The following is an 18321-nucleotide window of genomic DNA, read 5'->3' on the forward strand; positions in this document are numbered from 1 at the left end:
AAACTGCATGTTTAGAAGGCAAGCGTGTGTACAGGCCTTGGTTTACAAAATTTAGGGCCACAAGGCTCACCCAGTGGATGGAAAGAAACAGGGAGCAGCTATGCCTCTATTTGGGGGCTGACCATCTCCAAACCCAGATGGATCCCAAGCTCACCTGTTACCTGCCTATCTCTCTAGGTGCGCTTCAGGATCATCTGGCATGTCCTGCGCCACTACATAAGGTCCAACCTGCAGTCTCTGTGTCTGCAGGGCCACGTGCTGTCGAAATCTGTATTCAAATGTACATTCTATAGCATTCATCCAGAGCTCTTCAAGGTACTGGGCCAGAAGTGCCCCCACCTGCAGAGCCTCAGCATCCGTTACGCTGGACTTTGCTCCATCCCCATGGGCAGCCTGCCTCGCACACTGTTACGCCTGGAGCTGCACCTTTGTGACATCTCTGGGGTTTGGATGGCACGTAAGGCGGACGAGGGCGCGCTGCCTCACCTGCAGCAGCTGGTGCTGGACCACGTGCCCGCCTTCCAGGAACACCACCTGAGGCGCCTCACTTGCTTCCCTGCACTGCGTTCTCTCATCCTATGTGGCACCTACAGACTCACCCAGGAGGGGCTGGACAGTGGCCTACGTGAGCTGAGCCACCTGCAGAGGATCGAGGTTCTGAGCAGCCGCATCTCCACTGACAGTGTCCTGCAGGCCATCAGCCGCCACCTTCGGGATGTGTGCCACATCCGAGTGACTGTTGGGATCCTCACAGCCACAGGCCTGGAGGCGCTGGAGGGGCTCCCCAAGCTGTCCAGTCTCAGTCTTCTCTCGAAGTGTGGCACTGGTGAATTGTGCCTGATCCCATTTGCAGCCCTCCTCTCCTCGTGCCTCACCTTGCCCCGGCTGAGTGTCCTGGAGCTGCTGGGGCAGGTCTGTGAGGGGCAGGAAGCTGAGGCGATGCTGAAGAAAGGGTTGCCCCACTGTCGGGTCATTGTTGGGGCGGCTCCCCCAAGACCACTGACTGGTGGAGTTACACCAGAAATCCTAAGAATTCCAACAAGTTCCCGCTGGGATGTCTGTCCATATCACAGGTCCAATTTTTGAAGCCTGTTCTTTGACCTGTTATTTCAGTTTGGAGTTTTGTGATTTCTGTCTTTAAATGTTCTTGGTTCTTTTTAGTGTTCTGTTCAACTTGATCCATGGTTTCTTTGAGTTCTTTGAGCACCTTCCATATTTCTTGTCTAAACTCCTTCTCTGAGAGATTGATTAATTGGTTGGCTGTTTCCTGGTCATCAGGATTGTCATCTTCATTCTCTATGTCTGATGCTGGCCTGCGTCGTTTCCCCGTTGTCACACTTGTATTGTTGGTTTTTCTACGTGTTGTGGTGGTATTCATTGGCTAAATGATGTGCACGGCCATGCTCCTCTGGCTGCGCCCTTTCTGGGTGGGTCGACTTGCCTCCAAGGAGGGGAGCCCTCCGTGGATGAAGCCTCACACAGGATCAAATCATAGGCCTGAGCACACAGCAGAGAAGACAGTCTGGGGAGAAATGCTGGGCTTCAGTGATCCTGCTCAGTTCTTATTGTGATTTTTTTCTTCTTGTTGCAGTGGTGTTCGTTCCTTAGAAAGAGCTCATGGCCAAGGAGCTACCACGCTCTTCTAGAGCCTCTGGGAGAGGGAGTTTTCTGGGCCCTTTTCGACTCACTCCCAAGAGGTTTAGGAGACAGGACAGGAGACAAACACACACAGGCAGCACTCACAGTTCCTCTGGGTTTGGTCCCTTTCCAGCAGTACCTTCCATCACCTTCCCCAAGTCCTAGGCCTCTCCTCCTCCCCAGCCTCGCTTCAGGATTGGTCCTCACTCATAGCCACGCCCCACAATGATTTAGCCCCGCCCTGCTGTATATAAACTGTTCCTAACCTCAGAAGCAAGCCATTTGCCTGGCAGCCACTTTTGCAAGGCTGGTCTTAGGGCCACAGATACCTGAGCCGCCCCATCTTCCCCATCCCCATCTCTTCCCCATGCTCCCAGGAACCCTGCAGAGAATTCCCCTGCAGGCTGATGGGGTCTCTGAAGGACCTGCTGGACTTGGTGCTGCTGGAAATCATCTCCCTCCTCCTGGTGCGGGACCCAGCCTGCAACTCCAGGTGACCCAGGCTCCCAGGGGCTCCCTGAGCTCCGAGTCCTGAAGGGGTCTTTCTACACTTGATCTTAGCCAAAAGACCGAGAAGCAATGAAGGGGTCTTTCTGACTGCGGTGTGTTTCCCCCTTTGCCCTAAGGGTCTGCCAACCCAGAGAGGCTGACAGGACCCTGCAAGACCCTTTGATGTGGTGACTCAGCAACCTGAAATCCTACAAGGTATGGAGGGACGCCCCTTTTTTCCCATCAGGGCCAATGATAGGGCCACTAGAATCAGGGGATTTTGTGCTCAATTCAATTGAAGAAATCTTAAAAAAAAAATTGTATTTAAGGGCCGGAGCATTAGCATAGCAGTAGGCTGTTTGTCTTGCATCCAGCTGACACCGGACAGACCTGGATTTGATCCCTGGCATCCCATATCGTTTCCGAAGCCAGGTGTGGTTTCTGAGGGCATAGCCAAGAGTAAGCCCTGAGTGTCACTGGGTGTGGCCTAAAAACAAACAAAGGTAGCCAAGGAAGGATCTTGGTTTGATCCCTCTGAATCTCATATGGTAGACCAAGCCAGGGTCAATTTCTGAGCACTTACCCGGGAGTAACCTCTGTGCATCGAACGTGTGTGGCCCAAGAAAACAAAAACAATTTTTTTATTTTGCGAAGGGCAATTGAAATCATGCCAGGGAGCATTCAGTGGCTTCTCTGGCTGGTTATTCAGGAGGACACAACCGGTGGTGCCCAGAGGAAATGGAGGTGCTGGGCATTTAACTGAGTAGAAAACTTATGCTCCAGATATGAACTAACTCGCAGGGCCCATTTTGGGTGCTCCCGCCACCTCCCGCCCACCCTGACCACTGTCGCCAAGGCTGCATCCAGGACTAGGACGTGATTGGCCATGAGAAGATCCCTGGGAGTTGGGTTGAGGTTTGGTTATCCCACAGCGCCCAAAAGGGACAGCGAAGCCCACAAAAGGGAAATGGAATCAGTTGTGTTGTTCCACAGTGAATCATGCACACAGACCAGAGGGTAAATAGAGGCCAGATGTCAATCACAAGCCAATGACCATCCGCCAGCTGCTCCAAATCAGGGGGTTCTCAGCCAACAAACCCCAAAGCAGAGTCAAAAGACTTGGCGTAGCTCTAGATGGTTGTAGTACCGAGTTACGCCAGGAGGTGAGAGCACAGCCCAGACTTAGTCAGGTAGAGGACACTGGCAATACTAAGGCTGGAAATTCAGAGAAAGAGAGGCTTGGGTGCCTTGCAGGCTGCCGACCTGGGACAGACCTGAGTTCCATCTCAGGCATCCATCTGGCCCAATTTCTGATATCAGTGCCAGGAGTGACCGTGAGCACTGCAGGGTGTACCCCCCTTTGGAACCCCTATCCCAACTTTTGCCTAGCTCACCTGGATGGAAGGGGTGTGTGGTTGCTAATAAGGGGGATTGCCTCAGAGGTAAGAGAAGAGTCAGAGAGGGTCGGGGGCAGAGAGGCCTTTTTGCTTAGAAGCCACAGGTGGTGGCTGGGGCCTTCAATAAAGCCGACTTCAATAAAGTCTCCGGACTTCTACTGACTGCTTGTGGATCATTTCCTCGCCATGATCCTGAACCTTCAGACCTGCCAGCTGGAAGGGTGCAGGAGCCTGGCCGAGGAACGCCTCTCCACCCATTCACCAGCATCCGCCAGCATTGAGGACTATTATTAGTTTAATTAATACTGCACCCCTCAAAGAGAGAGGGGCCTGATAGGTAGATACCATGGGGATAGGGCGTTTCCCTTGCATGCACAAGGACGGTGGTTCAAATACTGGCATCCCAGATGGTCGGTCCCCTCAGCCTGCCAGGATCTATTTCTGACTGTAGAACCAGGAGTAACCCCTGAGCACTGTCGTATGTGACCCAAAAACTAAAGAGAGAGAGAGAGAAAGAGAGAGAGAGAGAGAGAGAGAGAGAGAAAGAGAGAGAGAGAGAGAGGGAGAGAGGGAGAGTGGGGAATAATTGAGGGGCATTTATTGACACAGTGGGGTCCTCTTTTGTCAAACACCAGCGCACGTCCCTCATGTCTCAATAGTCCAAGGAAGACTGAGGCAAAAATTAAGTGTCTAGGAGGAATCCTAAATACAGAGCAAGCTGAATCCCGGACCCGAATTTCTGCTGAAAACATTCACTCCGCCCATGGAAGCCCTCTCTGGCCTCCTAGGACAGTAGCCAAGGGGCGTGGTCTCCGCGAGGCGGAGACACAGGGATCAGGGCGTGGCCTCTTCGGGGGCATGGCCTCAACTCAGGCCCAGGTCTTACCGGGATGGGGAGGCGGGGCCAAGAGCCAAGTTCGCGGGGGCGGGGCGAAGAGTGGGCGGGGCGAAGCACAGGGCGGGGCAATCCGGAGGCAATCCTTTTGCTGCCTGCCAAGGATCCCTCCCAGAAATGGGCTGCTCTTACCATCAGGTAGGGTATGCAGGAAGATGGGGTGGGGTGACAATCACTCTGGCTCCACAGTTTTTGCTTAGAATGATTTCAAATCAACATATTAAAGGAAGAGCAAAACATGATTTGAGATTTCCATGTCTAACCTGTTTCAAAGACAACACTTTTGGACAGCCCAGGCAGCTCCAAAACAGTCTTGAGCAGAAGGAAAGCCCTGAGCTCTTCTTCTCTGGACTCACAAAATCGAAGGCATCTTTAAATTTTTATGTATTTATTTTAGGAAGGGCTGATTTGCCCATGCCAGGCAGTACTCTGGGGCTTATCTGGCTGGTATATCAGGAGGGCACTCCGGTGATGCCCAGAGAGACTGGCTGTGCTGAACTTTAGGGTGAGTGTCAAGCTATTGCCACAGCTCATGAACTGGCTGTCTGGCACCTAGCTATTTTTTAGGTAGTTTTTGGACCACAACAGGCAGTTTCAAGGGTTCCTCTGGACCGGAGCTTAAAAATCATTCCTGGTAGGTTTGGAGCTGTGAATGGAACCCGGGTTGATGGTGTGCAAGACAAACACCCACCTCACTGTGCTATCACTCCAGAGGCACCATTTTGGTGCGGTTTGCTTTTGGACACCGCAACAATCTGGGATGGACCGAGGACAACACTTGAAGGCCACCGTGTGTGTGTGTGTGTGTGTGTGTGTGTGTGTGTGTGTGTGTGTGTGTGTCCACAGCGTGCTAGGGCAGAGATAAAAATGGGAGAGGAAACATGTAGGGAAACATGTGTCCTTATTGGGAAAAGGCAGACTTTCTGGGGTGTGGATGATTCCTTGGGGAGAGAGAGAAGATAGATAGATGATGATAGATAGAAGATAGATGATATTCAAGGCCTCAAGTCTCTCCCAGGGGAAGAAGGAAATGAAGATCAGAGGGGCTCCTATGTGTATATGGGGGGTGTCCCATCTCATCTAGCAGCCTCAAGGGGGCGCAAGCTCATCTCTTACCTGCCTCCTCTCCTCTCTGCCTCTCCCAGTACATGGCCAAGGACAAGGGACCTGTCCTTCTTGGCATATAGGTACCTCCCTCACTCTCCACTTTCACAGTGATTGGATTTCTGGTTCCACATTGCCAGTGATGATGCCAGGTCTTTTCAAGGTGTTCAGCCACTAGTGACCCCACTTTCATTGCCCTACCAGGCACATGGCCAACCTGCTGCTCAGCACTGCAATCTCAGAATATTTCTGACAGGTTCTCGCTTCGGCAGCACATATACGAGAATATTTCTGACAGCATCCAGTATGGCTCACTTGAAGAATAGTTCATGTCCTGCAGCCTAAGAGGTCCATCATTGTCAGCTGGCCTGCAAGTATACCCAACACTTGAGGGGTGTTGTGGATGTTCCTGGAGAACCCAGTGCGCCAATGAGGAATTTCTTTATCCAAAGTCCCAGGTGCTTCTCGGGGGCTCTCACAGGCTTTGGCCTCGCAGCACTTCAGCCTCAGAACACTTGCTGGCTCCAGTTTACCAAGCCATTTCACAGTATTTGAAGGACAGATTTTTCTGTCAGGGGTCCTCAAACTATGGCCCACAGGTCACATTTGACTCTCCGAGGATATTCACCCATCCTGCCAGGTGTTTTTACCGCTGCTGTCTGTGCTGTCTGTCCTGCTTAGAGACCAAATGACCCAGGCCCCCTGTGCACATGTCTGGAATGGGGCCCACAGTCTGACTCCCCCCTCCTCTCTGCCTCTGGACTCCTCAGACTACAGCCCACGGGCCACTATCGTTCATGGTTGGGTTTTCTTTTAACTCTAGTCCAGTCCTCCATTTCTGAGGGACAGTAGATTGGCCCTCTGTTTCAAAATTTTGAGGATCCCTGTGTCAAACACCTTCTGTTTGACATTACTCGGTAAGTGAATTCCCAGGTACAATTTCCACTGGTCAATTTTTCAATAAAAATGATATATTTTTATATGTGGATTATTTCAGAATCATTGAAAGTTAAATTAACACACTCATTTACCATGGACCTTGATTATTCAGCATAAATTGATTTGTTTTAAATAATTATAACAAAACCTATTACTATAGTACGGGGTGCTTTTAACATTTTTAATTAATATAAATTATTGAGGAAAATGTTTCTTTTGCGTGAATTTGCTTCTCTAATATTTCAACCCAATCTAAGATTTTTTTTAAATTTTTTTTATTTGGTTTTTTTTTTTTTTTTGGTATTGGGTCAAACCTGGCTGTGTTTATGGGTTACTTCTGGCTCTGCACTTCGAAATCCCTCCTTGCAGCACTGGGGACCACTTGGGATGCCGGGATTTGAAGTACAGTCAGTCCTGCAAAGTCCTGTGTCTCTTTGCAAGGCAAATGCCCTAATACTGTGCAATCTTTCGGCCCCTCAATGTAAGAGGTTCTTTTGTTTATTTTCTTGAGGGATTGGTTATTTTTTGGGGCCACACCCGGTGATGCTCAGGGGTTACTCCTGACTATCAGCTAAGAAGTTGCTCCTTGCCAGGGGGACCATATGGAATGCTGGGTATCAAACCAAGTGTGTCTTGGATCTGCTACATGCAAGGCAAACGTTCTACCCCATGCTCATACAGGCCCCTCAATCTAAGAGTTGTGATGCTACAATTTATAAAACAAAACACCTTTCTGTATGTCCTAATATGTGAATTTAGTTTTAAATTCATGCCATTTTCTAAACTTTTAAACTGACGGATGCATAGATTTGGCTTCAGATGACAAATTTATTTTCTTTCCTAATTTTATTTTATTTTTATTTATATTTATTTACTTATTTATTTTTTGGTTTTTGGGGTCACACCCGGCATTCCTCAGCTGTTACTCCTAGCTGTCTGCTCATAATAGCTCCTGGTAGGCACGGGGGAACCATATGGGATACCGGAATTCGAACCAACCACCTTTGGTCCTGGTTGGACTGCTTCAAGGCAAATGCCGCTGTGCTATCTCTCCGGGCCCCTATTTTTATTTATTTATTTATTTATTTGTTTGTTTGTTTGTTTTTCGGGCCACACCTGTTTGATGCTCAGGGGTTACTCCTGGCTAAGCGCTCAGATATTGCCCCTGGCTTGGGGAGACTATATGGGACGCTGGGGGATCTAACCGTGGTCCTTGGCTATAGTTTTCAAGGCAGACACCTTACCTCTAGTGCCACCTCACCTCACCGGCCCCTCTTTTCTAATTTTAATTGTGCATTCCTAGAACCAGTTTCAGAAGAGTGCACAGGGGTAAGATACGCACTTCCAAGTTTATTATCGCCAAAACTGGTGTAATTCTATTCTTCTGCTTAATCAGCTCTATGTGGTAAAAGGTGCTGTATTTGGACCTCACACTTTGAATTTATATGGACACTCCTAGGATGACAGTCTAGAAGCTCTGTGTTGTTGGGGCTTTATTATAAAACATATGTTTTGTTGCAGCTTCAATGAAATTGTATTAAAATATTCATTCTATCTTCAAACATATCTCAAATGTTGACTATGTTACTGCATTAAGCAGTACATTGAAAAAATATATTGAAAATGTCTTTTTTCTAAACATATCAAGCCATCATAGACCACTGTTACACATCTTAATGGTACTTGATACTGTGTTAAAATCTACAATCTTATAGGAACTCGTACTATAATAGTTTCTCTTTTTAGCACAGAAGGAAACTAACAGGAATTCAGAGACTTACAAAAGATTGAAGATGAGACATTCAGTCAGCACGAAAATGAAAAACATTTCAGATTCTATTTCTGAGTCCTACCCAACTGCTCATAAATCTGACTTTTAAAAGCATTAAATTACCCTTACACTCCAGTAACAAGACAGTTCTTTCAGGACCTAGGGTCCTGGTTCAAGTGGCAAATTTTAGGAATGTGTCATAAAACCAAAAAAATAATTTTGATTAAAGAACTAATGAAGATGTGGTATTTAGTTTGCTCTTTTTTTTGGATAAGATCTTTAAATATTCTGTCCTCATGAATTTATTACATATTTATTTGGAATGTGCCAGCAGTGTTCTAAAAAAGAACCTTTCATATGTTTTCTATGCTCCATCGGAGTGGTTTTCCCCCATATTAGTAAAGAAAAAGTACTTGAGATGCCCCAAAAGACACCAATTTCCCTTCTGAACATTCTATCAGCATGCAATGAAGACATTATATTATCCACTTGAAGGTAGGCAGTATTCATTATGTAGATATCCTATAATAACAGACTGAGAAATGGAATTGTAGTTGACATGTTCCATGGAATATTTTTGAAGTGTTCACTACATGCAGGGCTCACTGAGGCAGTTTCTCACCTGATATTCATAAGAATTATGGTTTTCTTTTATCATATTCTTCTACTAAAGGACCTGATATTCAAAGAGTCATGGTTTCCAGTTTCAGCAAGTTAAATGACTATAAAACAGACTAGAATCTACATCTACTCAATACATACATGATAACCATAAGATTATTTTGACAGATATTTTCAATATCAAAAATGTATCCTGGAGCTGGAGGCTAGCTCTAGTCACATGAGGTTTGGGACGTCCCCTTGTGGAAGGCCTTCTCCCTAACATGGGTGTGCTGGGAGCCTTGAGAGGCCCCCAGCCTTCCCCTCTTCTGTCCCCGGTCTCCAGCCCTTCTGGGGTGGCAGCCCAGGTGGCCAGAAATGGTGGGTCTTAACTGGGGTGTGCTGAGAATTGCTCGGTTGCGCTGTTTGTCACTGGCAATTTTTTTTTTTGTTTTTGGGCCACACCCAGTAACGCTCAGGGGTTACTCCTGGCAATGTGCTCAGAAGTTGCTCCTGGCTTGGGGGACCATATGGGACACCGGGGGATCGAACCACGGTCCGTCCAAGGCTAGCGCAGGCACCTTACCTTTAGCGCCACCGCCCGGCCCCGTCACTGGCAATTTTTGACTAGTCCCCATATGGAAAACCGCGTGGGGGCTAGTGCCCCTGCACGCACTGCATGTGTTAAGAGTATCCCTTATCTTTATGTTCGCTTTACGTATCCAGAATGTCCATTTTGTATTCTTTCCTTTCCCACACCCCTACAAAGCTTAGTTTTACTCCTTAACTCTCTCACCACCCCAAACATCACTAACCCACATTACTCTTTTTAACTTTAGTACTACTGCACTATCCCCATCACAGACCAAAGACGTGCATTGTGTGTGATAACCACAGATTTTACAATAGACATAAAATGGACACGTATTTCTTTCGAATATTTTGTGTTTTTTCTCTGACAGCTATGTCTTACTGAATATTCTCTTATACAGGATGATTCTAACCACTTTTTATCTTCTCTTTATGAGCTGTTCAACAAGGAATTTTGTTGAAAGAGTCCCCCAGTTTAATGCTTATGATTGAACCATGTCATGGGGATCGTTGGACTTGTTCTTATGGCCCATATGCACCAATAACGCCACGTGGCATTGCTCCTTTTTTGCATAGGCACATTAAAATGGGAAAATACCATACATACAAATAAGATCCTATCTAATAGAGATTGGAACACACAAATCTTGTAGTGCAAAGGGACCTTACACCCTGAACATTGACATAACGACCTGGCACAGGCCTCAGAAGAAAGGGCAGTTTCATTCACCCCTGAACCAGGGAAGCCACCCACGAAACATCCAGGTTTGTCTATAACATTACCTGGAAGCAATCCTCTACCACGGAGACCCTACCACTGCTCAGACATCGTCCTGCTCAAAAGAGACTTCCCTTAACTCTGAGAAGACTTAACAGCAATGACCTGCTTATAGGACAGGGCTCACTGCATTGCCCTCTAATGGTGAGGTGAAAGGAGAGGACACTCCATATCCTGACTTCAAAGTAGGATATGCAGATTCCAGGATATTTAATACAGAAACATGATACCAAGAACAGAGTCTGTGAGAGAAAAAAAAAGTGTGTTGGCGCTACGGACAATGTCTTGGATTGGACGATCTAGCTTGCCTGGAGCCTACAGCTGGTCTTATGCCAGGAAATTTCAGGGGTTGGGTCTCTTTGTATTTAGGCCAAGGTTATTCTTTTCCATTCCCATCATATTTTGGTTGGCCTAGGCAAACAACAATTGCCACTCTACCACCGTTTTTACTGTGCTCCTTTGTCTCTAATCCTTAAAAAAAAACCACTTAAAATTTGAGGTTAACTTAAGCTAATATGCATGCACATGGATCTGTAAAAAATACTATGCCTCCAATATTTAAGGAGTTATGTAAGTTTTATGGCTTTAGATTGCCTTGTGTGTTGTTAAGAAATATTATAACGTGTTAAAATCTGAGGACTTGAGGGAGAAAGTAATTGTACATGGATTCTGTTTTATTTATCTTAATATTCTTTGGCTGAAAGTTCAAAGTTAAGATATCAGCAAGGGGACTTCTTCTGAGAATTATGTTATGGGTGATTGTCCTTCCACTGTAACTTTACCTTGTCCTCTTTCTTTGCATCTTTGTTCTCATAATTAAAAATTAAAAAAAATTTAAAAAATGTATCCTGGAAGAGTAGGAACTCAGGAAATGAATGATCCTCTGCATTAGGAAAGGTCAGAAAATAATTACTAAAAATTTAAGAAATTAGGTATTAATAGGAAATATAGTAACAAGAGAAGTTTTGAGAATTGGGGTGAACTTAGAATCTGAAATTTTACCATTCTGTTCATGGTAGAGTTTCATGTATTGTATTCTTTAAATTTTATTTTTATGACCCCCAAACTAAAAGAAAAATACGTAACAAATCTGACACAACTTGAAAATATATATAGTTTCAAAACAAAGTGAGTAAACTACGACATTGTGTTGTTACATTTTACTTAAAATTACAAAAAAGACATTATATACTCATATAATAATTGTCATTATTTGTAGATTCTCCTTGTACTAGGGATCTATTTCATTATCACAGAAGAAAAGCTGGGTAGTCACTTTGGTGGATATTAAATTGTGGCATTTATATACAAACATAATGTGTCAAATGTTTTTTATTAAGAGTTCCAAAGCAAAATTTTCACAGATACAAGAGATTTTTCTTCAAATCACTGATTGGTTTCTGCAACACACATACACACACACACACACACACACACACACACACACACACACACACACACACACAATATCATGACATCTTCCCCTCCCCCAATCTTGTTTTGGAATAAGGAGTTAGTACATACCTGCCTTTGCACAGTGCTTACTTGTAGTTCTATGCCCAAATATCATTTCTGGAAATGTTCAGGAGCCTAGGAGGTTGCAGAGTTGTATTCCAGGTCAGCCACATGCAAGGCAATTCTTATTGTCCTTTAAAAAATATTGTTCCTAGGAGCATTTCCCCACTGTTAAATGAGTTTTATCATCCAGGAAAAGTCAAACTTTTAGATGATGCATCAGGAAATGGATTTTGCCGCAATTATCAGAACAAGTAAATTAACTTTGCTTTGATATGGTCATTGTGGACTTGGTGTCTAAGAATTTTTTTCAAGTAATTACCTTAGTCCCTAGTAACAATTTATGCTTTAGAGGTTAGGAAATTGGTTCCTTTGGTCGTTCATTGAACACTTCGTTTTAAGGTTTATGAAATATGGAGGGTAAAAATATATGCAACTCAGTCTTTTCCCAAAGAAGCACAGAGAAACAGATTAGAACATGAAAATATTGGAGTATTACAGAGCTCTAGAGTACTGTTATTAGTGCATATACTATAAACTATAGCAAGAATCTATTGGCATTTAGAACCAAAGGGCCTGGTCTGCTCCAAAGTCAGATAAGAGAACTAACTATGCAAGTCCTACTTCCATGTTACCAAAAAAGACATTATATACTCATATAATAGTTGTCATTATTCGTAGATTCTCATTGTACAAGGGATCTATTTCATTATCACAGAAGAACAGCTGAGTAGTCACTTTGGTGGATATTATATTGTGGCATTTATATACAAACATTATGTGTCAAATGTTTTTTTTATTAAGAGTTCCAAAGCAAAATTTTCGCAGATCCAAGGGATTTTTCTTCAAATCACTGATTGGTTTCTGAAACACTCACACACACACAATATCATCTTCCCCCACACATCTTGTTTTGGAATAAGTAGTTAGTCCATACCTGCCTTTGCACAGTGTTTACTTCTAGTTCTATGCCCAAACATCAGGAAATGAATTTTGTCTCAATTATCAGAACAAGTAAATTAACTTTGGTTTGATATGGTCATCGTGGACATGGTGTCTAAGAATTTTTTTCAAGTAATTACCTTAGTCCCTAGTAACAATTTATGCTTTAGGGGTTAGGAAATTGGTTCGTTTGGTCGTTCATTGAACACTCGTTTTTAAGGTTTATTAAATACGGAGGGTAAAAATATATGCGACTCAGTCTTTTCCCAAAGAAGCACAGAGAAACAGATTAGAACGTGAAAAGATTTGAATATTACTAAGCTCTAGAGCAGTATTGTTAGTGCATATACTATAAACTATAGCGAAGATTTATTGGCATTCAGAACCAGAAGAGCCTGGTCTGCTCCAAAGCCAGATAAAAGAACTAACTAGGCAGGTCCTACTTCCATGTTACTAACACCTTGAGAATGAGTGACCGGAGAGACACAACAGCCGATGGTGAAATGGAGTCCAATTTCCCTAAACTTGCCATCCATAACTTTGTTATTCCATAACTTGTTATCACGTAAGATGACCATTTTGATATCATACAAAGTATATTTGAAATTTTTCAGGTTCTCAACCCAGAGCTCACACAGCAGAATATTCTGAAGAATGAGGGTATCTTTAGATGTTTAGAAAGAACACTTTTAGCCACATCTGGGTCTGACAATGAGGCGACTTACCAGTCATCTTCAGGATGGGGACTTGTCATCAGAGGAAGCCAACCTGGTCGGAGGCTTCAGCTTTCTCCCTTTCCTGCCCACCCCCGACCCCTGGAGAAGGAGTGGGTGTGTTCTGAGTCCAGTTATCAAGGGCTAATGAAGTGGTCAATTGTCCCTCCATAATAATTTTAAAAAGTGAGTTATGTTCTACCTGCTACCCTCATCACTCCTAGCAAATCACTTGTTTCCCCCGAGTTCTGGGAGGTTTTCTAGGGCATTATGTGTCCTGGGTGGGGGTTTGGGGCAACCACTGAATTGGGGCGCCTCTGAGGATGCACGAAGTCTCTTTAGGGTTCTCCTGTCCTGGGCCACAGCGACATCTCAGAGGTGGGGCGTTTGCCTTGCAGGAAGGCGGTTCTATCCCGGTTCCCATTTGGTCCCTGGAGCCTCCCAGAGCCATTTCTGAGCGCGGAGCCAGAGGAACCCCGAGTGTCGCCGACACACCCCGATACTGGGCTAGGGGTGCATGGAAGGGGTCTGGAGAGACCGCAGTCCCCAAGTGTGGCTGCCGGAGAAGCGGGCCCGACCGGGCCCCGAGCAGAGCCATCCCGGATCCCCCGGCGGACTATCCGGAGACGCGGCCAGGCGCCAGCTCAGGACCCGGGGATGGAGCTTGAGGCCGGGAGGAGAGCCGCTCGCTTCGGTGCCCCAGCTGCTCGGCACCTGATAGTTTACAAACACATCATGCTATCCAAATGGCAAGCTTGAGTTCAGATCACTTGCAATATATTTAACATATAAATATCTATGTTATATGTTGATGCCATTTAAATATATTATCCTAACAATATATGTATTTCGTCGTACCTATGCAGATCTTTGATATATATGATGTTTTGTTTGGTTTTTGGGTCACACCCGGCAGCGCTCAGGGGTTCCTCTGGCTCTATGCTCAGAAATTGCTCCTGGCAGGCTCGGGGGACCATATGGATGCCGGGATTCGAACCACCCTCCTTCCATGTCTAGGGTAAACACCTTACCGCTGTGCTATATCTCCAGCCCCTGATATAGATGATTGAATAGACTTACGTCATATATAAAATGTTAGATATTCACATGACAGACAGATGATTTTCTTTCCTCTTACATGCATCAACGTTCATAGACTAAGACATAGTTATTGGGTTTTTAAAGTGCAAGTTTTCACTGAAGATGTAGAAGACACAAAGAAGACATAAGAAAACCACACTGGCACTTTCGCCAGGTATGCAGAGCACTGAAGCAAGTTCCCTCTTCCATCCTGTTTGTTCTCTCATTCCAGTGATCCAGGGACACCTACTACTGGTAGAATCTCCTGGGATGTCTCCACACCTGTTCAGAAATGCTAAACCACGATCGGAGCAATAAATGGTGCAGCGGGAGGGTGCTTGCCTTGCGCAATGCTGAACTAGGACAGACCTCTGTTTGACCCGCAGCCCATCCCCACTGTCTCTTAGGGTCCCCCAAACCAGGAGTGATTTCTGAGCTCTGAGCACACAACCAGTAGTAACCACAAAGAGTCACAAAGTGTGGCCCAAAAATTAGGAAAAGAAAAAAGAAAAAAAAAAGACAAAGAAAAGAAATGCTAAAGCAGAACAGTGACCAGCCAGGGAAACCAGCATGGAAGTGGCTTTCAACCACCATACGGGCAATGGGACATCAATGCAAACTTTGTGTTTGCTTGTTTGTTTTGTTAATTATCACAATGTATTTTCTCAGTGCTAACTATCATGAAATATAATGGTCAGAATTATAATTGTTGACACAATTTTAATAAGCATTGCAAAAGATTTCACTGGGATTGAAGTAAAAACACTCCGAAAAATATCACTCTCACAAAATCAACTCAGACCAGAAATCACTTGGAAAGGTGCACCAGTGAGAGCTGAAGTTGATTTTGTAATAAGAGCAGGACATTAAGATCATGTATAGTAAAATCCTCCTCACTTAGTTTTGGTGATTGTATTACACTATACATCATTCCATCAAAAACCTTGATGATGAATTTAAAAATAAAAATATATGTAACTTTGGACTTGGTATTCTTCCTTTCAGAAATCGGGTCCAATCATACTCTGAAAAAGATTCCCATGAACAGGAACCTCAATCAATATTAGAGCAAAGCAGGATGACCTAAGTTGAAAAATAGGACAATGACTTGTATCAATGCTATCCACTCAGATCAACTACTCTGACAGGTTGAAAAGCTGTGTTTAATGCAGACTTAATAACCTTGAACTCTTTCATCGCACCATGTGAATGTAGAAAGAAAGAAGTGGTAACTATATCAGTATTTTAATTGTTTTTAAGGTATGCATACATTCTAAAGGCAATAGAGTAAAAACATTAAGGGTATAATTTTATATTTTTCAACTCCTAAATAATTAAATAGGGCTATTTTAGCTGGTCAGAATGAAAATGGAGGTTTTCTCTAAAAAAGACAATTCTGAAGACTAGAGATTGTACAACAGGTACAAGAAAATATGTGTGAGGAACTTAAACAATACCCTTGGTTTTTCCTAAATATATAAACTTTCAAATAGGACTTGAACCCTAAGATTTTGAAATCAGACTTGAATATATGTTGGGGTAACCGGTTCTCACTAGGCTCATGGAAAATGGTTTCTGTCCCACAGAGCTCAGGTATCCAGCTAGTTCATAGCTATAAAAGGCTGTTTGGCCTTTATATGATATTGTCTTGCCCTTGGCCACCATTTCTTTTGGGACATGTAAAAGTATCTTCCACATAGTTCATGCATTAATCAGAGATTGATCAGAAATTGCTCCTGGCAGGCTCAGGAGTCAATCTGGGATGAAGGGATTTGAACCACCATCCTTTGGCATACAAGGCAAACGCCTTACCTCTATGCTATCTCTGGTCCCCAAATCTCTGTTGTTCTTTTTCAGATTGGTTTTGGAGCATCAGCTCTCAGAGGTTCCTCTGGCTCTGAGCTCAGAACTCACTCCTGGCAGGCATGGGTTGGGCAACCTTATGGGAAACCGGGGCCTGGATAGAACACTGCAAGGAAATCACCCTCCCACTGTGCTATCAGACCCAAGGCTGTATTTTGGGTGTTTGTTTTTGAAAACCAACAGTGTGGTATGGAGGGAACAACACGTGAAGGCCATCTGGTCATCAGCATGGTGTATGTGGGATCAGATGTGGGGGGGAAAGATGCCCTGCAGTTGTCCTAGTGGAAAAGGCAGAACTTCCAGAAGTGGCTGGATCCCAATGGCAGACAGACATAGTGAGACTAACAGAGAAAGAGAATTGCTGAACCCCAATGGATGAGTGAGAGGGAGCATGCATAGTGGCCAATTCTTGCTTTGCATGCTGTGTCCTCCCTGTCCCTCACATGCCCCCTTGGGTCCCAGATATTCTGGACTTGTCCAAACAAGTAAAGCAAAATTCATTAATTAAAAATATACATGGCAACCTTTTGATTTATTTATATATATTTTTTATTTATTTATTTATTTATTTATTTATTAAAGAAAGCAAGGCTTTATTTAGTTAGTTTTCTGGAGGGCCACACCCAGGGGTGCTCAGCGGTTCCGCCTGGCTCTAGGCTCAGAAATCGAACCTGGCAGGCTCTGGGACCCTATGAGAGGCAGAGACTCGAACCCGGGTCCATCCCGGGTCGGCCGCGTGCAAGGCCAATGCCATCCCCGCGCTGCTTTGCTCCATCTCTGTTCTCAATCCGTCAGAGCGGGCCCTAAGGCCGCGATCGCTCCTTCCCCGCCTCCCGCCCCGACTCCTGCTTTGCGGGAACGCCGTCCGTTGCTTGCCTCGTGCGGACTCGGCCTCCACGCGGGATTCCCGGGAGCCAGGCCACGCCCCCAGCGACCAGCCGCCCGCCCAGCGGCGCTTCCGCGGTGGTCCGTTGTAGCCCCGCCCCGAAACAGTATGTCACCGCCTCTAAGGGGTGTGGCTCTGCCGTTCCTCCTTCTCGGATTGGTCTTCCTGGTGGCCACGCCCCGCGGAACTCTTAGCCCCGCCCATCAGTATATATACCACTTCCCCCTCCTCTGTCCGGGGTCGCCTCGGAACTTGCATCGAAGTCGCCTCATCGCTCTGAGGCTCCCGCCAGCAGCTCCGACCTCGAACCCCACGTTGCCCCGGATCTCCCGCGCGACTCCCCGCTACTGATGGCGTCTCTGGACGACCTGCCGGACCTGGTGCTGCTGGCGATCCTGTCGCTCCTCCCGGTGCGCGAGCGGGTCCGCAAAGCCAGGTGAGGCGGGTCCCGGGCGCCCCGAGTTCTGAGCCCCTGGGCCGCCCTGACTCGGGCTTCGCCTCCCTCTCTCCCTTCCTACCTGCAGGGTCTGCCGGCGCTGGAAGAGGCTCCTGCGGGACCCCTCGGTGTGGCGACACGCGGACCTGCCCCTCCAGGAGGTATGGATCACCCAGATAAGGGCCAGGGAGGGGGCCAATAGAACCTGGTGTTGGGGGCACATCACATCTTCGGGGGGAAGAATGCGCAGGGAACAACTCGCACCTGCAGTGAATGGACTCCTGGAGCAGGGATCCAAGCAACCAGGGCCACCTGCAGAGGACAAGTGTGTGTGTGTGTGGGGGGGGGGCGATTGCAGGGTAGTGGCAGGTCCAGGCTCAGTCATCCCGGGTACCGATGATGTCCCCCCCCCACAACCGCCACGGGTTCTTGAGCACAGTGCTCGGGTTCACGCTAATCACGGCTGGGTGTGGCTCAAAGCCAAATATATACATTCAGAGATAGTGCTGGAGACATTGAAGACGGACGTGAAATTGCCCTTTATGACATTGCTGGCACCTCAAAAATATTCTTTTTTTAGTTTTTGATTTTCTGCGGTCACACCCGGTGATGCTCAGGGCTTACTCCTGGCTCTGCACTCAGAAATTGCTCCTGGCTTGGGGGACCAGGAGAGTAAACCGCAGT

The 18321-nt window shown here is 45.9% G+C and overlaps 1 protein-coding gene across 1 annotated transcript in view; it reads left to right on the forward strand.

The window, feature by feature from the left end:
- The window catches only part of LOC126030150 (F-box/LRR-repeat protein 12-like), a 106219-nt gene that overhangs the window by 27460 nt on the left and 60438 nt on the right, over positions 1-18321 (forward strand). Inside the window, exon 2 of the mRNA XM_049788333.1 lies at positions 17726-17798. Coding sequence (XP_049644290.1) covers positions 17726-17798 — 73 coding nt within the window. The remainder of the gene's footprint in view (positions 1-17725; positions 17799-18321) is intronic.

Source organism: Suncus etruscus, chromosome 15 (genome assembly GCF_024139225.1).
Source record: "Suncus etruscus isolate mSunEtr1 chromosome 15, mSunEtr1.pri.cur, whole genome shotgun sequence".
NCBI classification, from domain to species: domain Eukaryota; kingdom Metazoa; phylum Chordata; class Mammalia; order Eulipotyphla; family Soricidae; genus Suncus; species Suncus etruscus.